We start from the raw sequence: 27,675 nt of genomic DNA, 5'->3' as shown, positions 1-27,675 counted from the left end.
ACCACTGTGTTTTGCAATTATGAGGTTTCAGTAGTAAAATAATAACATTCATCACTCAAGAAATGACATTTCCTGATAATTGTAAGTTCTATCTTAGTTACCCCCTAAAACAAGGTTGTGGGGGTGGGTGGGTGGTGAAAATCACTGGGTAAAGCCTTAGAGAGGTCCAAATACCATGTAGTGTTCAACTTCAAGGGTCTGGGATTGCATGAAAAATTGCCAATCTTCGTACTCCATTTTTTTACTTAAAAAAAAATACCTCATTTTTCATCTACCTCCACCACGGCCCACCGTGAGTCTGTAAGGATTAGAGTGCCATGTGCTGCAGCGCCCATGACCCAGGAGTGTGTGTGCAAGTGCAGAAGTCCGCAGATCCTCTTTCAAATTTTCCACATATTTTTTTTAGTTACATCAGAATTTTTCCCCATTTTTTATACTTTTTTTCAAGTTACCACTTAACCTTTAAGATATCATACAAACTCATTTACATAAGGTTCAAGTGAAAGTACAAAGCTTGTATTTTTTATATGTGTACTTGGTTTTACTAAATTTGGATTTTCACATAGGTGTATGACTTTCCGAAAAATGGGTTTATCAAACCCAGCGTATGTATTAAGATGCAGTAAAATTAGCGTATGTATTCTAGGGTTAAAATAGCTTCCCAGTCTGAACGAAAAGGACTTAAGTGTGAACGTTATTTTTAGTGATTCGAAATGTGAAAGACACTTTCAGAGACTCACTTTACTGAGAAGTTGCCGAATTCAAGCGAAACGGACAGAAATGTGAGGTTATTATTAGAGACTCCTATTGCAGTCTCCCTTCAAGCTGTTTCTCAGGATTACCCTCGTTTTCTCTATTTAGGGAGCGCTATTTGAGACGATAGAAATGTGGGTCTGCACCGTGGGTAGATAAATAGATAAATAAATAGATAGATAGATAGAATGGTGGATGCATGAAGATATGAGACAGAAAAAGATATGTTGATAGATTTGTACATTGTATTACTTATAGACGGACTGATAGAAAATATCTAGATAAATAGATAGTTTTACAGGTACATAAGTAAAAAGATGAGTTTAGATAAGTAGGATTATAAGGAGTACAAACTGATTAGTAGATGGGAAGATGGATGGATGGATTGGTGGATGAATGAAGAGAGAGAGAGAGAGAGAGAGAGAGAGAGAGAGAGAGAGAGAGAGAGCATGACTTCAGTCAACACTGGTCTGTAAATATTGTTCCAATATTTACAACCTCTATCCTGTACCCAAGTCAACCCTTGCATACTCCTATCGCATACTTTCATTTTTCATTCAATACAAGGGATGTCTTTTAACGCGCCTATCCACTTTCTGTATGTCATTTTTATATCTGGCTTCCTGCACTTCTTCTGATGCTATTTTCTTCTAAATTTTGAGTCTGGTTTCTGTCATATCTTACCTGATTTTTATTTTTTTTTTTTTTACGTCTGTTTTCTCGTGTGTAAATGCTTGCCCTTCCTTAGTTTTTTTTTTTTTTTTTTTTTTTTGGTCAAACTAGGCTTCTTTGACTATTTTCGGTTTGATTTGGCCGAATTGTTTCATCTATTTCCGAGCGAAGGCGTGGTGTTACCGAATAATTTCTCGATAACCTGCTTCAATGTTGCAGATGTACAGTACCTGAATGACTAAGTGTGCCCGGAAAAAAAAAAAAAAAAAGTGGGACCGACCGCGCCAGGATGCATCTGCCGTGGGCAATACCTTAACGGTCTGTATGGAATACAGGGCCAGATTAACTTCACTGAGGACCCTAGGCTTTACTAGACATGAATGCCCCTTCTAAGGATAGGGGCCCCCCCATAAAATTATTAATGACCATCACTGGATTTTGTATGATGTCAGCTGATGTAATTTCCGTTTATCCATTTATTTATTTATTTATTTTATATTCTTTTCCCAATAAATGGCCCCCCTTCAAGGGTAGGGCCCAGGGCTGCAGTCTAGTCAGACTAGTGGTTGATCCTCCCCTGACATCATCAGTGTATGATGCCAGCTGCTGTAATTTTCATCCTTAATACATTTATTTCTGTTTTATTTTCCAAAAATAGGAGCCCCTTCAAACGTGGGGGCCCTGGGCATGTGTCTACTGTACCTGTTTACTATCCGGCGCCTTTTATGGTATTTATATGTTTAGTATTGGCCGTACTGATTTATCTTCAACATTATACCTCATTATCTTATATGCATTCATTTTTTTTTCTGTAGCGAAAACCACCCTTGGGGGTAGGGGGAGTTTTCAAGAATACTCTCCCAGTATCCCTGCTTGTCGTACAAGGCGACTAAAAGGTTTGCCGGAGGGTTAGTGCCCCTCACCGGAAAACAACTAACTAAAAAGATGAACAAGAGGCCTTGGACAAGGACTGACCAAGAGATGACGACCAAGGACCTGACAAAGGACATGGTAATTGCAACATGGAATGTAAGAGTGCGAATGATGAGGTGAAAGAGAGAGAGATTGTCCAGGTGCTTGAGGGTGCGAAAGTTGATGTATGTGGAGTAACTGAAACTAAATGGTGAGGTGAGAGTGTGAGAAAATGGGAGTATGGATGGGGTATATGTGCAGGAGTTGGTGAGAATGAGAGGACAAAAGAAGGAGTGTGTATACTTGTGAGTAAAAGATGGAAGAAGAACATAAGACAGTATGGATCAGTTGGGTCAAGGATTGTGTGGGTAAGATTGAAAGTTGGAATACAAATGTGGGCGATTGTGTGCGTGTATGCACCAACGCAAGATCGTGCAAGCAGAGTGAGAGAAGAGTTCTGGACAAATGTGGAAGTGTGCATGGAAAAGTTTGGAAGGAATGAGAGAGTGTTTTTGATCGGTGATATGAACGGTAAAGTAGGGAATGTGAAGGTGGATGGAATAGTTGGTGAGTGGGGTGTGCCTGCTGAGATTGATGAGAATGGCAGTGCGTTAGTGGACATTTGTGCTGGGAGGGGGTTGGTGATATCCATACCCTCTTCAGGCATAAAATGATCCACAGGTATACATGGCGAGTGATGAGAAGGGTGGGTGGTGAACTGAATGAAAGAAAGGCAATGATTGATTATGTGTGTGTGGATGAAAGGATGTGAAGATGTGTAATGGATGCAAGAGCATATAGAGGTTGGGGGAGTGGACTATCTGACCACTGCTTGGTGATGGCCAGAATCAAGATCCAAATAAGATGGAGAAATAGAAGAAGGGAAGGACAGGAAGAAGGGGTATTTGCAAGGAGAGTGGAAAGGTTACAAGAGGATGAGAATAAAGCAGAATATATGAGAGAAGTGGAGGAACGATTGGGCAAATATAAATTGGAGCAGATGGGGGACGTGGAAGATGTGTGCAGGATATTCACAGAAGAAATATATGCAGCATGTGATGTGGTGTGTGGGATGAAGAGAAGACGGAGGGGGGTGCAAGGAACAGTGTGGTGGAATGAAGTGGTGAGACTGGCTGTGGCACAAAAGAAGAAAGCATACAATGAATGGATGAGAAATAGGGGCGTGGTAGAAGTTGAGAGGCGGAAGAGAGAGTTATATGTAGAAAGAAAGAGGTGAAAAGATTAGTAAGAGAGAGTAAGAAGAGAGTGGATGAGGAATTTGGAAGGAATTTGAGTGTAAAGTGGAGGGACTGTAAGAAAATGTTCTGGAAAGAGGTGAAGAGAGTAAGACAGGGCAGATGTGAAGTTAGCAGACGAGTGAAAGATAAAAATGGTAGATTACTAGTGGAGAAGGGAGAAAAAGTGAGCAGATGGAGAGAACACTTTAAGGAATTGTTGAACATACAGGATGGAAGTAATGCGAGTATAAGTGGCTGGGGAATGGCTGGGAGAAGGAGGGAGGTGAGAAGACAGGAAAAAATCAGTAGGATAGAAGTTGTGGAAGCAATGAAGAAAGTTAAATTGGGGAAAGCCCCAGGAATTGATGGAGTGTGTGGTGAAATGCTGAAGCATGGGGGAGAGATAATAGTAGAAAGGATGTGGAAGATGTGCAGATTGGCCTGGGAGGAAGGTAGACTCCCGGAGGATTGGAAGTCAGGTATAATTACGCCCTTGTACAAAGGAAAAGGGGAAATAGAAGTGTGTGGTAATCATAGAGGCATTTGTCTTCTTAGTATAATAGGAAAAGTGTATGGTAGGATACTTATTGACAGAGTTAGAGAAAGAACAGAGGAATTTATTGGAGAAGAACAGGGAGACTTTAGGAAGGGAAGAGGTTGTGTAGATCAGATATTCATTCTTAGATCTTCAGTGGAAAAGTTTCTAGAGAAGGGAAAGAAGTTGTATGCGGCTTTCATAGATTTGGAAAAAGCATATGACAGGGTGGATAGACAAGGATTGTGGAAAGTATTAAGAATATATGGAGTAGATGGGAAGTTGTTGAATGCTGTGAAGAGTATGTATGATGGTGTTAAGGCTGCAGTGAGTGTGGATGGTGAACTGAGTGAATTTTTCTCTTTGAAGGTTGGGTTGAAACAGGGATGTGTCATGTCTCCTTGGTTGTTCAATCTGTACGTGGATGGGGTAATACATGAGGGACAAGGTAGGGTAGTGGATGCTGGAGTGACTCTGGTGAGAGAGGGTAGTGTTTGGAAACTCCCTGTACTGTTGTTTGCAGATGATATTGTGTTGTTGAGTGAAGATGAAAGGGAGCTGGAGGGATTGGTGGATGAGTTTGGGAGAGTGTGTAAGAAACGGAATCTAAAGGTGAATGTAGGGAAGTGTAAAGTGATAGTCTTTGAGAGAGGTGAAGTCAGTGAATGTACAGCGAGGTTGGATGGTGGGGAATTGGAAAATGTGAGTACGTTTAAGTACTTGGGTAGTGTGATGAGTAAGGATGGAGGTTTGGAGGGTGAAGTGCTTGAAAGGGTACAACAGGGAAGAAAGGTTGCTGGTTCCTTGAAAGCAGTGATAAGAAACAGGGAAGTGAGCATGGAAGTGAAAAAGTTACTACATGACAGTATTGTGATACCAACTCTAACGTATGGAAGTGAAGCTTGGACGTTGTTGGAAGGACACAAGTCAAGAGTGAGAGCAGTGGAAATGACTTATTTAAGAGGAGCCTGTGGAGTCACATGGAGAGACAGGCTGACAAATGAGGATATAAAGGAGCATTGTGGTGTGGATGTGGATGTGATAGGAAGCGTTAGGAGGAATGCACTGAGGTGGTTTGGCCATGTGGAGAGGATGGAGGGTGAAAGACTGACGAAGAGAGTGTACAGTATGTGAGTGAGGTGGAGGGGGGGAGAGGGAGGGGGAGGCCGAGGATGAGATAGAGGGATGAGGTGGAGAGGTATATAAGAGAGGGCGGTGTGAGTTGGGAGCAGGGCAGTGAAATGGCGAGGGACAGGGCGACGTGGAGGCGATTTGTTTGTGGCCAGCCCGAACGGGATTGAGGCGTCTGGCAATAGATAGATAGATAGATAGATCTTAATGACCTATCTTTAATATTACACCTCATTATGTTTTAAAGTCATGTATAAAGATATTATTTAATACTGTTAGAAACAACATAAATACCATAAAAGAGGCTTCCTAACACCTCTCTTTTAGCGATTTATGTTTAATCTTGTACCTCATATCTTTCTTTAGTTTGCAAGAGACTGCATAAATAACATACCCGAGATTAATAACGTATAACAGGCCAATATAACCCACCTGAGTACTCTCTCTCTCTCTCTCTCTCTCTCTCTCTCTCTCTCTCTCTCTCTCCTCATGCTACCAGGGATGATTAAGAAAGAAAACTGCTCAGTGCGAAGAAACAGCGTCCATTCACCCCTTCATGGCGAACACACACACACACACACACACACACACACACACACACACACACACACACACACACACAGGCCAAAGAATTAAAAAAGAAAACTGCGAAAAATCTTCGATAATGAATTTACCAAACGCGTTTTTAAAAACAATTTTTCATCCTCACTCCTCTCATATTTTCAGGCCAAAATCTTGACGGTGGTGGTGGTGGTGGTGGTGAGGTAGTGGTGATGGTGACGGCTTCTTGCAGTGTTGGTGGTTGTTGTGGTAGTAGTGAGGACTGGTACTATGATAGCGGTTGTTGTTATTGTTGTGGTAGCTGTGGTTGTTCTGGTAGTGATAATGGTATCAGAGGTGGTTGTCTTGATATTAGCTGTGGTGGTAGTTCCAGTGAAGTATATTTTTTTACGTTCTCTGCCACGTCTGGGATACACAAACACACTTACGATCAGTTCCCTGTGGTAATTCAGGTTGTGATTTGCAGGAAGGACGAGGAATCTGTCGAATCTTCCTTTGCCTCCTGTTTTAATTTCATAAATTAAACTAGTCGTGACAAGAAAATTACGGCAGGTTCTAATTTTCTTTCTGCATGAAGATCTGGGAAAGGAATACATTGTCCCTTGTCTAGTTATTCCTGTAAAGACATATCTAAAGTCACGATATGGACCAGTATTCTCGTCAGTTGAGGAGGCTCCCTGACACTTCATCCTTAGTGATTTTTTTAGGTGTCTGGTTAATATCTAATGGTACTTTAAGTATGTAAAGTGAGGCAATATTAAAAGAATATACATCACACAAAAGAAGAGAGTTCGGTGTAATATGCAAAAAAAAAAAAAAAAAAAAAAAAATCTCTTAGGAAAACGTACATCACTAGCAGAGAACGACAATGTCATGGCTCTACATTGTTTCCGTAATAAAACTTCGTGACTAGCATCATACTGTCGTGTTAATCTCTTGATGCACCTCAATCACTCCAGATGGAGTGATTGCGATTTTTAGGCCAAGTTACAGTAAAACGAGAATAGCGAAGGCTCTGAATATATATACATATATATATAGAGAGAGAGGTAGATCGATAGATAGATAGATAGATAGATAGACAGATAGATAATTGGGAGTAGGCAAGACTAGATAACTACATCTGACTGCGTAAGAAACTTGAGAAAAAAAAAGTGTAAAGTGAAATGATCAAATAAATAATGAAAAACAATTAAAAAAAAAACTCATTCCAATCTCGCAACACAGGTCCGAAAGTAAATAAAATCAGCTGGCGTTAGCAAGGGCAAAATAAACACGATAAAAAATACCTTATACAATACAAGCTAATAATATTAACAAAATTTACGATGAGATAAAACACAAAAGAATGGGAAAAACAAGCTACTTGATAATACCCTGAATAATCAAACTGAAGTCTGGGAACAAACTTGCCAAACACAAGAAATAAAATCATACAAAAAGTGATTACTAAACTGCACTCTATAATTATCACAAATAATAATAATACAATATCAGTAATACTTGTGATTGGATGCTGATACGAAGTGAAAAGATGTTCAGAAATATATACAACACAGGACACTGCTTCTCTCCCTCTCTTATCTCCAGTCCAAACACTCCCTCTCTCGATGCCAGTCCCACAAAAACTCTCTTCTCCATCCAAAATTCCCTCCTTATATATCCTCCGGCTGTTTGCCCACTTCAGGCCACAGCTGCTGGCCAGACGAGAAATATACGGAATAGAGCTAAGCAAACTAACCCATTCACTGAGTAAGTGTTTGTTTACATGTACAGCTCCGGACAGATGAAACGGCTACACCCCATCCACCAGCGACTTGGTTTGGGTCTCAGTGGTTCTGGTAACAGTTGCAGGTGGAGGGAGGGGGGATGTGGGAGGGTGAGGAGGGGAGAAATGTGGGCGGAGTTCTATAGGGGGTAGTGTGGGAGGGTGAAGAAGCACCACAGTCTGGCTGGTGGGAGGGGGAGACGAATGGTTGGGTAGTGGAGACGAGAGTCTGCTGGAGGGTAAGACAGGTGAGTGTGATTAGATGAAAAGAAATTACAAAAAGTGAATTATTATAATATCTGCTGCATATATTGCATTTTATCTACTAAATAAAAACACTGTCTATTATTCACCACCGTATTTGGGTATCCTACTCATTATTATTATCCTTTGGATATTAGGCAATAAATAAAGATATTGGACGGTCTTTCGGACCCGAACCAATTTTTTCATAACATTTTCTTCAGCTATTTCCGTATTCCTATTATCCCTCGTGCTTGAATTCCCCCTTTTTATCACTTACTCCTACGCCCTATATTTTTTTTAGGCATAAGGCAGTTTAACTTTCTCTTTAAATAACCATATTTGTCAACAAATATTCCTTTCATTAATCTATTTAATTACCTGTTTTCTTTCAATATGCATTTGTCTAATAATGGGTGTTACACCTTAATTGGCGCCGCTATTTGACGTTGTGAATAAATTTGGTCTAAATTTACGCATATATTGCAGTCTCTCTCAAGTAGGCTGGCAACCTCACACATCCTCCCCCCTGCTTTCTCCTTCTCTCGCTACCCGTTCCCTCCTTTCCTTTTGTAGTACTGTTTATCTATTCTTTCTCATATTTTTAATCTCATTCCTTCTTACAAACTTTTAGTGCCATAGGAATTTCTCCCTTATCACCTACAGTCCTACTACATGAAAGTGGAAAAAACTGCCATCGGGAAAAGAATAACTGGAAATTTATGGCGAAGGTTACGATATTAGTTATTTAGAATGAAAGTGTTGGCAGATACGCATTCTTGACGTGATTATCGCAGCCACAGCATTTCGCCTTCATAAAACAGAAGGACTATAGGTTTCATGCATTACCTCCTTACGTCCAGCATTACTGTGCAGAACGCCATGTATAACACATTAAGGACCACAAGGACAGTACTGGTAGTCATCGTGATTCTCATGAATCTCTCCATAGGCTATTGAAAACAGTGCTTTATGCTCAACTTCAGAATTATGTTCTCATCATGGCAATGATAGGCAAAGACAATAAAAACAATATATACAACCAAATTATCATTTATTATACAACAAAGCTCAAACTGCCTCCGTGCTGCAGTCTCAAGGGTGTAACCAGCTCACACAATTACATGTAACCTGAAGAAATTAAATACATGATCCTATATATATATAAATTAATAACCATGAACAACACTGTTTGATCTAAAATTTATTGTGTTGGGTAAAGCAGAGGACACTAACTAGCATGGCAACCTACCACACGGAAACCACCATGTTGCACTACACGCCACAGAAACCGATGCACAGACCATGATATCAGCGAAAAGACTATGAGAAGAGTATTGCACGAAGCAGGATTGCATCACAGGACCCTAGCAAACGTTATGTTGACAAGCCAGAGGATTTTTGGAAGTGTGTCACTGAAGGCGCAACTGCTGGAGAAGGAATAATACTCGGTGAGTATTATTTATGAGGTTTTCGCTTGTATAAACAAAACTATTCAGTCATACATGACCATAAAAATATATTAATAATTACTGCAGGGGGACAACCAGTTTCGTTACAACGTCAGTCCATGCAGAGGAAATTACTTTGGGCATATAGGGGTACTCGATGTTAAATTTCAGAAGTATAGTGCCTGTATGATTATATATATATATATATATATATATATATATATATATATATATATATATATATATATATATATATGATCAGGTATTTAATTTTTTTCAGGTAGCACGGAGGCAGTTTGAGCTTTGTTGTATAATAAATGATAATTTGGTTGTATATAATGTTTTTATTATCTTTGCCTATCATTGCCATGATGAGAACATAATTCTGAAGTTGAGCATAAAGCACTGTTTTCAATAGCCTATGGAGAGATTCATGAGAATCACGATGACTACCAGTACTGTCCTTGTGGTCCTTAATGTGTTATACATGGCGTTCTGCACAGTAATGCTGGACGTAAGGAGGTAATGCATGAAACCTATAGTCCTTCTGTTTTATGAAGGCGAAATGCTGTGGCTGCGATAATCACGTCAAGAATGCGTATCTGCCAACACTTTCATTCTAAATAACTAATATCGTAACCTTCGCCATAAATTTCCAGTTATTCTTTTCCCGATGGCAGTTTTTTCCACTTTCATGTAGTAGGACTGTAGGTGATAAGGGAGAAATTCCTATGGCACTAAAAGTTTGTAAGAAGGAATGAGGTTAAAAATATGAGAAAGAATAGATAAACAGTACTACAAAAGGAAAGGAGGGAACGGGTAGCGAGAGAAGGAGAAAGCAGGGGGGAGGATGTGTGAGGTTGCCAGCCTACTTGAGAGAGACTGCAATATATGCGTAAATTTAGACCAAATTTATTCACAACGTCAAATAGCGGCGCCAATTAAGGTGTAACACCCATTATTAGACAAATGCATATTGAAAGAAAACAGGTAATTAAATAGATTAATGAAAGGAAAATTTGTTGACAAATATGGTTATTTAAAGAGAAAGTTAAACTGCCTTATACCTAAAAAAAATATAGGGCGTAGGAGTAAGTGATAAAAAGGGGGACTTCAAGCACGAGGGATAATAGGAATACGGAAATAGCTGAAGAAAAAAGTTATGAAAAAATTGGTTCGGGTCCGAAAGACCGTCCAATATCTTTATTTATTGCCTAATATCCAAAGGATAATAATAATGAGTAGGATACCCAAATACGGTGGTGAATAATAGACAGTGTTTTTATTTAGTAGATAAAATGCAATATATGCAGCAGATATTATAATAATTCATTTTTTGTAATTTCTTTTCATCTAATCACACTCACCTGTCTTACCCTCCAGCAGACTCTCGTCTCCACTACCCAACCATTCGTCTCCCCCTCCCACCAGCCAGACTGTGGTGCTTCTTCACCCTCCCACACTACCCCCTATAGAACTCCGCCCACATTTCTCCCCTCCTCACCCTCCCACATCCCCCCTCCCTCCACCTGCAACTGTTACCAGAACCACTGAGACCCAAACCAAGTCGCTGGTGGATGGGGTGTAGCCGTTTCATCTGTCCGGAGCTGTACATCCTGTGTGCGGCAGTTTTCAAATAATTAGAAAAAAAATATTAGAAAAAATAATATTGTCAAAAGATAGAGAAAAAAAATCCCGAGTTCAATGGTCTATCTATCTATCTATTGCCAGACGCCTCAATCCCGTTTGGGGTGGCCACAAACAAATCGCCTCCAAGTCGCCCTGTCCCCCGCCATTTCACTGCCCTGCTCCCAGCTCACACCCCCCTCTCTCATATACCTCTCCACCCCATCCCTCCATCTCATCCTCGGCCTCCCCCTCCCTCTTCCCCCCTCCACCTCACTCACATACACTCTCTTCGTCAGTCTTTCACCCTCCATCCTCTCCACATGGCCAAATGGTATATAACGTTCAGTGGTATATAACGTAAAATACGTGGCTTGAAAAACAGTGCCCCCGAAGAATACCATAGTACCCCCGACGACAGGGCAAGCCAAAAACAGCTTAGTATGCCCGCAGATGCGCCGACACCCCTACACGGACCCCACGGGGTAGCCGCCACCAGCCACCACCACTCTGGGCAAGAACGACACATGTCAGCCCGGGCCGTGCGCCCCTGTGTCATGCAGCCACCATGGCGCCGCCACTGTAGAAGGACACTACCTTCGCGGAGTGGAATTGCTGCCAGCTAGCGGTGGAGTTAGAAAATATACTCCAGACAGCGCCCCTCTGGTAGAGATGATCTATGGTCGCTCCCAAAGTGTTCCGGTAGAGACAATCTATGGTCGCTCCCAAAGTGTTCCGGTAGAGACGATCTATGGTCGCTCCCAAAGTGTTCCGGTAGAGACGATCTATGGTCGCTCCCAAAGTGTTCCGGTAGAGACAATCTATGGTCGCTCCCATCCTCGTGAGACGATCTATGGTCGCTCCGAAAGTGCTCCGGTAGAGACGATCTATGGTCGTTCCCATCCTCGTGAGAGGATCTATGGTCGCTCCGAAAGTGCTCCGGTAGAGACGATCTATGGTCGCTCCGAAAGTGCTCCGGTAGAGACGATCTATGGTCGCTCCGAAAGTGCTCCGGCAGAGACGATCTATGGTCGCTCTGAAAGTGCTCCGGTAGAGACGATCTATGGTCGCTCCGAAAGTGCTCCGGTAGAGACGATCTATGGTCGCTCCCATCCTCGTGAGACGATCTATGGTCGCTCCGAAAGTGCTCCGGCAGAGGCGATCTATGGTTGCTCCCATCCTCGTGAGACGATCTATGGTCGCTCCGAAAGTGCTCTGGTAGAGACGATCTATGGTCGCTCCGAAAGTTCTCTGGTAGAGACGATCTATGGTCGCTCCGAAAGTGCTCCGGTAGAGACGATCTATGGTCGCTCCCATCCTCGTGAGACGATCTATGGTCGCTCCGAAAGTGCTCCGGCAGAGGCGATCTATGGTTGCTCCCATCCTCGTGAGACGATCTATGGTCGCTCCGAAAGTGCTCTGGTAGAGACGATCTATGGTCGCTCCGAAAGTTCTCTGGTAGAGACGATCTATGGTCGCTCCCTCCCTCGTGAGACGATCTTCGGTCGCTCTGAGGGTGTGCAGAGAGAGGTGAATAGAGAGACGTCCCCACGGCAGGAGACTGGAGCCCAGGCTCCCTGTCCCAGAGTGACTCAGACAGGCCTCCCAGCCTCCCCTGGTCTCTGTTCCCTACGCCTGGCTCTAGAGCAGACGCAACTGACGGACCCCAGTGGAAGTCGCTGCCGCAGCCCTCCCCTGTCGGCGCCCCTAGACGCTGGAGACCGCAGCCCACAGTCTCTCTTGGTTCTCCCCAGGACACCCGGGCGTGATCTCTCTACGCCCCCACGACACCGGGACTTATCACAGAGGTTCCCGGAGCTATTCGGCCCCAGTCCCGAGGGCCATACGCCCGAGCCAAGCCTGGAAGCCACAGGAAGCCCAGGACGCGAGAGGATGCCCTTATGAGTTATCTCGTGTCCTCTCGGCACGCCTCACATTGGCGGTGCCCCTAGCCCAGCAGGATCGCCGACGACATGTTCCTGCCTATCCCCCTGATGAATACGTGTGATATTGTAACACAAGTGATTTAGGTTAAGTGTGCTTTCCCCTAATGTAAATATTGTGCAGTGATTTCATATAGTGAATATCGGGGTAAATTAGATCACAGTGAGAAGTTAAAGGACGAGAGTGTGGAACAAGATCTGATTGACTATACATGTGAATGACATCCCTGTTATACAATTAATAAGCCTGTGCCGCCGGGAGATTCCCCTATAAAGACATACCCCCATTACTGCGAAGGAATATTGTGAAAGGAAGTATTAATGGTATTCTCTCCCTCCCCCACGCTACCCATAAATCTTGTTTACCACCCTCTCTCACTCCAATATCCCGAGTAAGTGTAAATCAAGAATAAAATCAATTATCAAAGTATTTTGGCTAGTGGAAACCATATAAACTTCACGGCTAATATCTGCCGCCCTCCAGTATTACCATAACTTTCCCCTAGCCGTCACAAGTCACTCCCCGCACCTCCCCTATCTCCTCCTAGTGAGACTCAACTCCCCTCCCGTGCCCCCGCGCGCGCCTGTATTTACTGCTCTCCTGATACATTAGGATTGTTTGTGTTGTCATTACTATCAGAGAAGCAAGTATCCTGCGAGATACACATATCCTAGATAAGGTTTTATATTGCTAAATATTGTGCTGTAATATCTGCTGATTTGTCCTGTGTCTGATTGTGGTAGTATACGTGTAAAGGTTGTTGCCTAGAGTTTTTGTGTCCTGCCTCTCTTTATTGCACTAGCTCCGATCTCGAAAGAGGACCCCACTCCACGTTAGGTGAAATAGGAACGAGAAGTCGAGCCTAATTTCACCTAGCATTACATTGGTGGCCAGCGGTGGTTCTAGACCTGGGCGTAAGAGAGAGGTAATCAGGAAATATTTGGCAAAATGGCAACCAAACCGCACGTTCAGTTACCCAAGTTTGACCCCGACCAGTATGATATACACACATATCTGGCAATAATTAAACCCTTACTGGATATTGGCTTTGAAAATGACCAACAAAAAATTGCAGTCACACTACCACTATTGGGTAAAGCGGCGGCGAACATAGTGCCAAAAATCGTCCCAGAACTCACCTGGCAGAACTTTACAAAGTTCACTGTACAAGCCATCACCCCATCATTAGGGAAAGTAGTGGCTCTATCCAAATTGGATAGTTTTTCATTCGACGGGGATTTAGATAATACCCTGATACAGGCAAGACGCCTGGTTACTGCTGCCTACCCGGAGGCAGATGAGGAAACCCGGGATCAGCATACATTTAACACTCTGCTCAGAGTACTCCCAAGTGTTGTGAAACAACACTTCACTATCCATGACCCAACAGGAGACATGGATAGAGGTATCAGTTTAATGAGGCGCCTTTTAGCCATCCATGCCACCCGTTGACCTCATCACCATCAACCCGTGGGAATTTTCTCTGTGCTACCACGGATGCCCGATCCATGACATCCGTGAGCAGCTAGAAGCTGCCCAGTGCAGCCAAATGACACGAGGGCGCTTACAAACCTCCCCACCATACGCAAATTCTCCTAAGCCTCAGGGGAAGAAAATACAAAAAGGGAAACACAAAAAGCGCCCCCCCACTGCCCCCGCATCCCACCGTAATGGCGGGGGCCACCTCACCTCTCCCCCAGTCTACGACAGGGGAGAACGTTATCTTTCCTTTTCCTCCCCTCTCACTATCTCTTCTGTTCTACCTTCCCCTATTCCTGCCCCTAGTTCTAACCTTCCCACCCCACACACCACTATACCCCCTCAACACAAAACTGGCCTCCCTCTTCACAGGCCTCCTAGGACCCTCTCCTCATCTTCCCCTAACCTACTTCCTAAAACCACCTCCCCCCGTCTACTGCCTTCCACCTCCCACCCCGCACTACCCACCACCATCACTTCACCACCGCTCGCTTTCCCCGCCCAGATGGTTAACTCATTCTTCTTCCCTATCACACCCTCCTCCTCATCCCCACCCACCTTTTTTTCCTCGCTTACCTTCCCTACCCCACCTTCAACCTCACCATCCCCATGGACCACCACCTCATCCCCAATAACCTCACCAGATGCCCCGCCGCCCACCACACCCCGCACCCCACCACCCATCACTCTCTCACGAGCTCAGCCCCCTGCTACCACCTGCACCGCCCCATCCCTGAACATTCAGGCAACCCCGTGAGGCCGCATCGCCCAACCACCACCGGCTCCCTCTCCCCCTACACCTCACCCTACCTTTCCTCGCCTCTGATGACACACACTACCTGCCACATCCCACTCCACAGCCCCTGCCAAGCCACCACGGTTCCAGCACCGCACATCATCCACCATCACCCCCACACCCACACCATCCCCTAGCTTCGCACCCACCGCCCACCCCACACCACTAGCACAGAACCCTGCTACCGCCCAAACCACCCCACCACCAAACACCGGGATGGCTCCACAAGATTGCACTCCCTCCTCGCCACCTACACTCCAAGCCACCTCTCCTGCCACCTCACCACTGCTACCGACCCCTCACCCCCAACCTCCCCCTGCTCCCGTACCGCCTGTCACTTCCACATACGAGTGCTATGTTTCCTCCTCGCCATCCCCCTCTACCTCCCCTACCACCTCAGCCTCCCCCGCCTCCACCACCCCCTGCACCTCAACTGACATCTCACCCGCCACACCTCGCTCACCCTCACCCCTTCCCTCCGCTGCCTCACCCTTTCCACCCAAGCCCACGTGCCCCGCCCACCCCGCCACCCCCGCAGGACAACCCACTACCACCGCCCTCTCCCCTCCACACCTACGCACGCCCACTCTGACGATCTCACCTTCCACCGCCCCCCCAACACGCGCAACAGCCTGTGCTAACTGACCCCGCCCACCCTGCACACCTACTTCCCCACCCACACCCACCCTCAGAACCACCACCACCCCCTCCGGCCGACTCTTATGCCCACCCACCCGATACACCCACACTCCTACACCACCCACCTCCCCACAACATCACACCATCAAGCTACATCAGGCCCAAATCCCCTCTACCTGTACTCCCCAGAGACTCAATGCCGCATTACCATGGCACAAAACCCGGCCCCTACCCTCGGTGTCCAGCATTCAGCTTCCGACCTCACCGACAGCCACACCAAACAAGATGAGAGTAAGACCGTATGGGCGCCTACCCTTGGCAGGAACCAAAGACTCTACGGACCACACCACCTGCTGACCCTCCTTTATTCCACCACCACCGCCTCCACACTCTTCCTCACCTGCGACGCAGAGCAGGAGGAAAACCCCTACACCATCGCCTGGCAAACCGTGCTGCAACACCTCCAGCCCATGTACACCACCCACGACACGCAGGCATTCCACCTCCAGCCACGAGGATGTGACTCTTTACAGGGGGAGAGTGGTAAAATACGTGGCTTACAAAGCAGTGCCCCTGAAATGGAAACAGAAGAATACCTTAATGCCCCCGACAACGGGGCAAGTGAGATACAGCCCAGTATGCCCGGGAACGTGCCGACACCCCCACACGGACCCCCCGGGGTAGCCGCCACCACTCAGAGCAACCCCCGGCAACAACGGCATATGTCAGCCCGGGCCGTGCGCCCCTATGTCGCGCAGCCACCATGCCGTCGCCGTCGCAGGAGAAGGACACTACCTTCACGGAGTGGGATTGTTGAACCAGGTAGGGGTGGAGTTGTTCTAGACACTCCAGACAGCGCCCATCCTCGTGAGACGGCCTATCATCACTCCGAAAGTGTCCTGGTAGAGACGGCCTATTGTCACTCCCGTCCTCGTGAGACGGCCTATTGTCGCTCCGAAAGTGTCCCAGTAGAGACGGCCTATTGTCGCTCCCGCCCTCGTGAGACGACCTATTGTCGCTCTGAAAGTGTCCCGGTAGAGACGGCCTATTGTCGCTCCCCTCCTCGTGAGACGGCCTATTGTTGCTCCCGTCCTTGTGAGACGGCCTATTGTTGCTCCGAAAGTGTTCTGGTAGAGACGGCCTATTGTCGCTCCCCTCCTCGTGAGACGGCCCATTGTCGCTCCGAAAGTGTTCTGGTAGAGACGGCCTATTGTCGCTCCCCTTCTCGTGAGATGGCCTATTGTTGCTCCGAAGGTGCCCCGGTAGAGACGGCCTATTGTCGCTCCCGTCCTCGTGAGATGGCCCACTGTCACTCCGAAGGTGCACGGAAGGAGGCAAAGAGCAAGACGTCACCCCAGCAAGAGACAAGAGCCCAGGCCTCCCGTACCAGAGTGGCCCAGACAGGCCTCACAGCCTCCCCTGGCCTCCGCTCCCTACACCTGGCTCTGGAACAGATGCACCTGACGGGCCCCAGTGTAAGCCGATGCCGCAGCCCTCCCCTGTCGGCGCCCCTAGACGCTGGAGACCGCAGTCCGCAGTCTCTGCCGATCCTCCCCAGGACACCCGGGTGCGATCTCCATACGCCCTCACGACGACGTAAGGCTCCCACCTCCGGCCGAGACTTACACCAGAGGTTCCTGGAGCTATTCGGCCCCAGTCCCGAGGGCCATACCCCTGAGCCCAGCCCAGAAGCCACGGGTAGCCAGGGACGCGAGAGGACGCCCCTACGAGTTGTCCCGTGCCCTCTTGGCACGCCTCACCTTGGCGGTGCCCCTAGCCCGGCAGGATTGCCGACGGCGTGTTCCTGCCCCTGCCCCCACGATGAATACGTGTGATGCTGCCCAGACACAGTGCAAGTGATTTAGGTTAAGTGTGACTTTGCCTAGTGTAGTATCGTGCAGTGACTTAATATAGTGAATATCGGGGCAAGTAAGATCCCAGTGAGAGAATAAAGGACGAGTGTGCGAACCAAGATCTGATGAACCGTATTTATGAGTGACGTCCCTTATATACAATTAGTAAGGCTGTGCCGCCTGGAAATTCCTCCATAGTAATATACCCCTACTGCTGTGAGCTCTAAAGAAGTAATATGAGAAGGTGTTAGTGATATTCCCCCACGCACGCTACCCGTAAATCCTGTACGACACTCTCTCGTCCCAGTATCTAATGTAAGTGTAAACCAAGAATAAAATCAATTACCAAAGTCCCTTCGCTATTGGAAAACGTGTAATCCTCATTGTTAATACTTGCCTCTCTCCAGTATTACCATAACTCCCTCCTAGCCGTCAAAAGTCACGTCCCGCACCCCCCCCTTTCTCCCCCCCCCCTTGTGAGACTCACTCCCCACGCCTCACGCACGCGCCTATATTCACTGTACCCTGAATACACTAGGATGGATTGTGTTGGCATTAATATCAGATAAGCAAGTATCCTGCGAGATAGATAAGGTTTTATTTTGCTATATGTTATGTTGTGATATCTGCTGATTTGTCCTGTGTCTGATTGTGGTAATATAAGTGTAAAGGTGATTGCCTAGAGATTTTGTGTCCTGCCTCTCTTTATTGCACTAAGCTCCGGTCTCGAAAGAGGACCCCGCTCCACGTTAGGTGGAACGAGAAGTCGAGCCTATTTACACCTAGCATTACAAATGTTCCAACCAAAAACTGCGTTTTTGCTTCGACACTGTAGCAGTACTCTAGCATTTCATCACCTGTTTTGACATTTTTCAGAAAGTTTTCATCAGCATTTGAATAATCAAATTGCTCCTGACTGACTGACCCAGTTCTCTTTTGGTCATCTGTCGCAGACGTGACAGTTTTGTGGTAAAATCATGCATCTTCAGTTTTCTGTTAAAATCGTGTGGCCCAAACTTATACAGATGCCTACTTCTTTGGAAAGTTCATGAACAATCAGGCGACGATTTTCATGGGTCACAGCACGCATTTTCACAATGTAACCATCGTCCATTGATTAGAAAGGCCAACCAGATTTGGGATCGTCCTCAGTGCATATTCTTACCGATGTCAACCGCTGGAATCACTTGTGACATTGAGCACGGCCCAATGAATCCTCTCCATAAGCCTTTTGCAACATATGAAAACTCCCTGAAAAAGGTATTTCTAATTTCAAACACTTTCACACAAAGACGTTACTCTTCAAGATCCTTCATTGTTCAACTTGCAATAAATCGCCACCCGTACTAACGTTCACTCAAGCACGTATACCTCGATGACTAAAGTGACAGGGCCTGATGAGGTTGGTGTTAGACTCAAGCTCAGAGTCGCTGCTACACAGCGCTCTCGTCGCGATCAAGCTAAGCCAGCCTCTAATTTGCTGTATAAAAAGTTTTTCTTTCTGGACAGACCAAGCATTATCGTCGTTGAACACAGTTAAATGGAATACGGAAACTTACTACAAGACGCATTACACACTAACCTCAACTCTAAATATACATTTATGCCAATAACATGCACATAACTAGAAACCCCTCAGGGAGTGCATACCTCCGCTAACGCCAATAAAATTCAAGATTTACTGCTGTAATTCCTCTTTGCTACCAGACGAATACTTGTACGGTATCACATAGTTACATCGCGACTTTCTCTCTCTCTCTCTCTCTCTCTCTCTCTCTCTCAAATAAATAAATAAATAAATATATATATATATATATATATATATATATATATCACCAGTCGAGCAGGACTATGCTCCCAAAGTGGATGGAAATCTGATGACAGGGAGAGCTGGAGCTCCCGTTTCATCAGCCTTCAGGACTAGTTCCTGACCATCCCCCTTTGACGAACTTTTTCTGTGTTTCGGTAACACAGCAAGTAGGCCAGCATGCTCTCCAGTACAAGTTCTCTAACTGTCAACACCAAACTACATGCACAGTACACGCTACACTTCCTTAAAAAAAAAAAAAATGGCACACCATAACCAGACCTTGGAGTCCCGGGAGGGGGGGGACGACCATGGATGTCCCCATCCTCCCCTCTTCCTTTGACGACTCAGCGAGATGCCTGGAACCACTGTCTGACTCACTTCTTCATTTCTGCAACGTTCGTGACCTTTCCTCTAACTTTCTCTCTGTTGAGCACCACCTCTCCTCCTCTAGACCTCACCTTCTCTTCTTGACCGAGACTCAGCTGTCTGAGGCAAATGATAGCAAACCCTTTTCTGTTTCCTCCTACTTTCTCTCTACTCATTTCAAAGCCAAAGGTGGCTGTTGTGTATAAGTACGCAACGACTTATCTTGCTCTCATGTTCCTGAACTTGATTTTTCTGAATTCTCTACCTTCTGGCTTCGGCTTTCCTGTCATTCTCTAACTAAATATATCTGTGCTGTTCACTTATCTCCTAATTCTACTGACTATAAAAAATTCTTAGACTGTCTTACTTCTACGATGGAACACATTCTATCCGTTTCTCCTATCTCTGAAATCTCCATTCTAGGAGATTCCAATGTTCACCACCACCTTTGGCTCTCCTCTCCTTTCACTGATCCACCTGGTGAACAAGCCTACATTATTTCTATCCTTGACCCTTCGTTAGTCCTGTGGGGTATTCAGACATGCTTAGACTGGTGGGGTGTTACAACACCTTAGTACAAAAATACATGTATTGTTAGTAATATGTAAAATATATTCATACTGCTGCTTTAGCATATCTCTGCAATTACTAATGAAAAGATCGAATGCCTTGTAAGTGGTGTTTATTAATTTATAATAATAAAATACAGTAAATCATAATACCAGTATAAAAATAATAAATGGACTCATATCTCATTTGTCAGGTAAAAACACACAGGAAAATACTTTTTTTTATTTTTAAAATCAGTATAATGATAAACAATATGCAAAAATATGATTTAAAAAAAAAAAATCTATATCACAATATGATCTAAATGGTTAGTTTGATGGGGTGACTGGACACCCCAGGGGGGGGGGGGGAAGTGCCCCTTTCTCTCACTACAGCAAAGGCAGGACTAAACCAATCCATATGCTCCCTTCCCTCACTGAATCAGGAGAGTACTGGAACGGAGAGAAGTATTCGAATTACAGGCTAGGAAATATGAGCTTTTAAAAAAATTTGGGGTGCCAAACACCCCACCTGACTAACGGAGGGTTAATGACCTAGAGCAGCTTGTACAGCACCCTACCCGTATCCCTGACCACCGTTGAGAGAGCTCCAACATATCTGACCTATTCCTTACAACTAATCCTTCTGCTTACACTGTTGATCTTTTCTCTCCATTGGGCTCCTCCGATCACAACCTTATTACCTTGACTTGTCCTATCGCTCCAGTGCGGCCTGTGGACCCCCCCAAAAAATGTTGACTGTGACACTTTGGAGCTGCGGATTGGGAGGCCTGCAGGCAGTACTTCTTTGGCTTTTCCTGGAATGATTATTGCCTCAACCATGGCTGGGAGCCATCTGAGTGTGCTTTGCACATTACGGAGGTTATTCTCTCAAGCATGGAAGCATACATTCCCTTCTCATATCCTTTGACTAATGCAAGAAAGCCTTGGTTTAATCACGCTTGTTCTAATGCAGTCTGCAACAAGGAGAGGGCCTATGATAGGTACCAGAGCCAACCCACCCTTGAATCACATCTTGTTTATGTTTCTGCCCGGAATCGTGCTAAGCCTGTTCTTAAATCTGCAAAAAATAATTTCATTGTACTAAATGCTCTCAACTCTCCAACGCGAATTCTTCCTGCTCCTTCCGGCACCTTGCCAAAAACCTTTCTAACAACTTACCTCATCATCCTTCCCTCCTCTTTTCTACTCTGATGGCTCTGTAGCTATTTCTTCTACTGATAAAGCAGATCTCTTTGCTCAGACTTTCTCCTCCCGTTCCACCTTAGACGATTCCGGTGCTGTTCCTCCATCAGTTTCCCCCTCTGAATTCTTCATTGCTGACGTTAAAATTTCTTCAGCTGATGTATTTTCTGCCATCACTGGCCTCAGTACTAACAAGGCATATTGGCCTGATGGCGTCTCTCCTGTTGTCCTCAAGAACTGTGATTCAGTGCTTACACCCTGCCTAGGTAAACTCTTTCGCTTTTGTCTTTCAACTTGTACCTTTCTGTCTTGCTGAAAGTTTGCTCTCATCCAGCCAGTCCCATAGAAGGGTTATCATTCGCAACCCTTTAACCACCGTCCAGTTGCTTTAACATCCTTTGTCTCAAAATTTTTCGAGCTAATTCTTAACAGAATAATTTTAAAGCAACTTTCATAACACAACCTTCCTTCTCATCGTCAGTATGGGTTCTGTCAGGGACACTCCACTGGCGATCTTCTCACCAACCTTTAAGACTCCTGGTCATCCTCCTTTCGGGACTTTGGTGAAAGCTTTCCAATTGCACTTGACATCTCAAAGGCTTTCGATCGAGTCTGGCATAAATCTTTAATTTCCAAACTGCCCTCATACAGTTTCTACCCTTCTATCTGTTCCTTCATCTATAGCCTCCTTTCTGGGCATTCTATAGCCGCTGTTGTAGACGACCATCGTTCTTCTCCTAGAGCTATCAACAATGGTCTTCCTCATGGCTCTGTCCTATCACCAAATCTCTTCCTTATATTCATCTATGACCTTCTAAGCTGTACATCTAACCATATCCTCTCGTACGCTGATGATTCCACCCTCCACCTTTCCATTTGGTTTTCACAACCTCCATCTCAGCAGTTACTTCAACAAACAAGGGATGAGGCTATGTCACACCTTATGTCTGACTTGGCTCGTATCTCTGACTGGGGTAAAAATAGCCTTGTTGTTTTTACTGCATCAAAAACTCAGTTTTTACACCTATCAACCCAATGCAGTCTTTCACAGGAGTACCCACTAATATTTAATAACATCCAGCTTATTCCTGCCTCATCTTCGAACATGCTTGGGGTTTCATTCACTCGGAACTTATCTTGGCAAGATCATATTGCATCTCTTGTAAAATCTGCTTCCAAGAGATTGGGTGAGCTAAGCCGACTCCGTACCTTCTTTACCCCTGCACAGTTGTTGACTTTATACACGGGTTTTATTCGCCCCTGTGTAGAGTACAACTCGCATGTGTGGGGCGGTTCCCCACATACAGATCTTCTCAGTAGGGTGGAGTCAAAGACTTTTCGTCTCATTAACTCTCCTACTCTTACTGGCTCCCTACAACCTGTGTCTCTTTGCCGCACTGTTGCATCTTTATCTCTTTTTTTATTGCTACGTCAATGGTCATTGCTCCTCTGAATTGTCTGCTTTCATACCTCCACCACTATGACGGGTCCGTAGCACCCGTCTAGCAACAAACTCTCATCCTTTTTCTGTCGATCTCTCTAATGCAAGAGTTAACCACTACTGCCAGTCCTTCATTTATGCAACACGTCAGCTCTGGAACTGTCTCCCTCTGTCTGTATTTCCTACTTCCTATGATCTCCATCTTTCAAACGCAGTGTGTCCTGCCATCTCGAAGTGAACGGATCTTGAATTTGGCTCTCTTTTGTATTGTTTTTGTTTTTTCCTTGGAAGGAACGATTTGTGGGTTCTTGGCCTTTGGCTCCTTGTTTCTTGCATAATCTATCTATCTGTATATATATATATATATATATATATATATATATATATATATATATATATATATATATATATATATATATATATATATATCCACTCACTTGATGTAATACTGCTGTCAGGTGTCTGTCCTTTCCTCTACTCCATCCTTCTTTCCTTTCATCATCTTCTGTCTTCCATTCCTTCATTCATTCCTTGTCCTTTTGCCTACGTGTAACTTTACACTCTCTCTTCTGTCTTTCTTTCCTTCATTCTTTTCTCTTCCTTCTGCCTGTGGGTGACTACACTGAGTGACAAGCCAAATGGTTTCCTGTACACCAGGAAACTATTTACAACTCTGGGTGGTAACCATACAACCAAATGTTCACACCTTGTGGTTTAATGGGTAATTATTGAGCTCCAATCGGATTGAGCCGGTGAAGGTTTTTATCCAAGGGGTAGTTGGGGTTGATTGTTCATGTAATGCCACTCAGGGATGCGTGAGGCTGGTCACTCATCTTAAATGTCGAGACCAACTAGCTAGCCCGAGCTCCTACCTCCACGTGGGGCAATGTAGGATTGGATGATGGATATATATATATATATATATATATATATATATATATATATATATATATATATATATATATATATATATATATATATATATATATATGTATATATATATATATATATATATATATATATATATATATATATATATATATATATATATATATATATATATATATATATATATATATATATATATATATATACATGCTGCATCTAAAAAGAAAGGAATGATATGTTCAGCAAACAAAGACAAATTATCTTCCAGTTCAATAGGATATTTTTTCCATTCTGAACTTGCCTCTCCTTTTTCTGTTTTCTTTATTTTTACCGAAGCTGGGGCTAATGTCAGGAGTTCCAAACACTGTGCGCGAGTGGAAGTTGAAGCTGTCAGTGAACCAGGGTGAGGAAGAGTGGAAGGGATTAGAGTGAGGAGAGGATAGAGAGATGGGGAGGAGAGAGAGAGGTGGAAAGAATGAGAGAAAGAACAAGAGATGGGGAGGAATAGAAGATGAGATGAGAAAGAGAAGAGCAAGAGATGAGGAGGAGGAAGAGAAGAGGACAAGAGATGATGAGGATGAGGAGGGGGATAAGAGATGGGAGGGGGGGAAGAAGGAGAACAAAAGATGGGGAAAAAGGAAAAGAAGACGAACAAGAGAGAAGGAAAGAGAGGGGGATCAGGTAAAAATGAGAAGGGGAGGAAGGGAGGCAGAGAGAATTGCTGTGAAACTCGAGAGGCGTCTGTCAGGTAAAGTTTGTTACTTAAGTTACAAGTCGCATTTTAGAGTGAAGTGGAAGGCGTTGTGTACAGACTGAACTTTGTTTATGTACTTGTCTGTTTATCTACGTCTGCCATCTGTTTGTCTCTGATTATCAGTGTCGATCTGTCTTCTTATTTATCTACCTATATATACTCATCTACCTCCCTATTTATTTATCTATCTTCCTATCTAAAGTATTTGTTCATCTATCTCTGTAAATACCTGCGTGTGTTTGTGTCTGTCTACTCGTATATACCCATCCATCCATCCATCTGTCCCTATATCAATTTAACAACCAATGAAACGACTTTGTCGGCGAGGTACGAGTGAGACCAATTAAATCCGAAAGCAATGGAATGTCGCCTTACACCCCTAGGATGCCTAGAGTATACTGATGGCTATCTACCTACCAAGTATCATGCCTTTACATCAAACTGTCTGGCCTGTGGCCCTCTTTTGAAGATTTTCGATATACTGCACTTGGCGCGTGTCATTTGCTACGTGCACTGCCTGGGAGTGATGAAACCTGTCAAAAATAAATTTTAATGAATTGAGCTGTCATATGGTGCAAACCACGCAGGGATCAGCCCTGTTGTTGCTGACATATAACCTTCTCAAAGTGTTACGGTCGGGCAGGTCCGAGTTGGGTCGGGCCTGGTTGGGCCGCTCATACGTGAGAAAATGCCACTACTCTAACGAGTGACTCGCGAGGACTTCGCCATCGCTCGTAATCAGTTACTCTATCTATCTATCAATATATTACAATTGTCTATTTTTCAACCAAATAAGGTCCATGACACATATATATTTTCTTTCGCTAGCCCATAAGATGGGGGGAAAGCTGTGGTAGTTTAAGGATTTAAAAACTTTAACCTCCTCAGTATAGACCATGATTTTAGTATTATATTCTTGATACCTCCTGACTATTTTATATTACTTTAAAAAAAATCTTGTACACAAACAGTTAATCTACAAGGCGGTAGGTGGTCCATATATAAAGCCCTTCCACTCCTCCTGGTTATTTTTCATGTGTTGAGGAAACGGCTCAGCGTTCTCAATGTTTATCCGGTTCATTTATTCGCTTTCTAATCCCACTGCTACATCCACGCCCACACCAGCACACCCCGCCTAACCAGCTAACCAAGCCTTAGCCAGCCACACCTCGTCCTTTCCTGACCCACTCTGTCTCGGCCCATCTCACCAACCATCCACATGCCACCTCACCTTGCCTCTCCCTGCCCCATCCCACCTCACCCTGCCCCATCCCACCTCACCCTACCTCCCCCATTCCCATCTCACCTCACCCTGCCTGTCCCTGCCCCATCTCACCTCACCCTGTTTCTCACTGCCTTCATTTCACCTCACCCCGCCTCTCCCTGCCCCACCCCATCTCATCCTGCCTCTCCCTGCCCTATCCCATCTCACCCTGCCCCACCCCACCTCACCCTGTAGTGGCGGCATTCTGAAGGCAGTCTGCTGTTACATCATCTGTTTGTCTTGCAGTCAATAAGAGGACTCCGGAGCTTGTACCAGGCGATCCCATAACACCAGATCCTTTGTCCACGTAAAGAAACATTAAAAATTTATATACCACAATAACTTCAAGTGTGGTCAATACTGAATTTACTTTACCATCACGCATCTGGCTAGCCTACCATGAACACAGAATTATATGGGCAGATATTTCCATCTTACAGGTAAAGCAGACAGGCATATCTTTTTATCCTTCCATCTGTGACCTCCTTAAAAGTTTTCCTATTTTTCTTCATCCTGTTGTCTGTGACATTATTTCCTTCCTCCCTTCTTTGTCGTATCTGCGATATTTATATAGGAATATTATGTTTTCTTCCTGTCAGTAGTCCCTCATCGGTTTCATGGTTTTTCTTTAATCGCAATTATCAATAAACCGATACCGTTCCAGTCAGCAATTTCTAAGTGTTATAGTTATCACTTTCACAATTTTTCTCGCAATGATTTCTTTCCATTTTTCCTTTTTCTTTCTCCTATGTATCGCTACGAGTCGATCTCCTTCATGTTCTTTTAGCCATTCCTTTATCATCTACTGAGTTTTCATTAATATTTTTCATTAATGCTTTATGCTTTCATTTATCTCATCATACTTCTGATTCTTTTCCCCTTTCCTCCTTTCGTCCATCTCCCCTTCTGCCTTCCCCTTCACATCCGCCTCTAGTTCTTTTACAATAACTTGGCCGAGATTTTCGTCTTTTTGTGGCGTACTTCACATTCTCCACTGGCTGAAAAAGACAACAGTTCGGCTCTCCATCCTTTCCACAGGACTTCCTCATGACTAGTACAATATCTGAGTGTTAACCTATTGCTACAACACTGCATCCAAGATGGAGAAAGGGCACTGTCACGCCAAATTAGAGTAAAACGTGTACAGTGACCAAGGGAAGCGCAGACCTCCATTACTCTCCAGGACCAATTAGCCGGCGGATATATATGACTCCTTAACGCCAGCATCCAGCCAGCTATATAAATCCCCAGACGCCTCAACACCACCACGGCCAGGAACTGTATTAGAAAAAAAAAAAAAAATGTTTCGGTGCATGTTCCTCGTGAAACAATTTGACATCACACTCGATGGCTATTGAAAAATGCACAATGTTTCCACCTCACGTTGGTAGTCCTGCAGACCATTATTCTCGTCTGTTAAGGAAGCTCCCTGACGCCTCTTCCCAAGCGATTTATGTTAGCTATTATTCTTAACTATCCTCTTACGTGTCATGTAAATCACTCCAACACCACCATACTCACCATAAATAACATAAAAATTGATATTAACCAGCCACATCCAAAATTAAATCGCTGAGGAAGAGGTGCTAGGGAGCTTCCTCATCCGACTAGAATTCGGACGACTGTATTGCAGGCTCATTACATTTTCTACCCAGTGTTTTTATCATGAAATATTTAGATGACAAGACACTAAATATCCTGGATCATTCCCAGCAGGGAAGAAATTTGAGTGTAAAGTGGAGGGACTGTAAGAAAATGTTCTGGAGAGAGGTGAAAAGAGTAAGACAGGGTGGAAGT

General features: G+C 44.6%; 1 protein-coding gene across 1 annotated transcript in view; it reads right to left on the bottom strand.

Moving 5' to 3' along the window:
- LOC145409499 (uncharacterized) overlaps positions 1–27,675 on the bottom strand; it is a 76,698-nt gene that overhangs the window by 25,295 nt on the left and 23,728 nt on the right. Inside the window, exon 5 of the mRNA XM_080279890.1 lies at positions 16,014–16,273. Within this exon, the coding sequence (XP_080136016.1) occupies positions 16,014–16,273 (260 nt within the window). The remainder of the gene's footprint in view (positions 1–16,013; positions 16,274–27,675) is intronic.

The sequence above is a fragment of the Coenobita brevimanus genome, chromosome 81, assembly GCF_032717465.1.
Source record: "Coenobita brevimanus isolate Jiangsu-jjx chromosome 81, ASM3271746v2, whole genome shotgun sequence".
NCBI lineage: Eukaryota > Metazoa > Arthropoda > Malacostraca > Decapoda > Coenobitidae > Coenobita > Coenobita brevimanus.
This window is presented reverse-complemented; position numbering and strand designations above follow the sequence as displayed.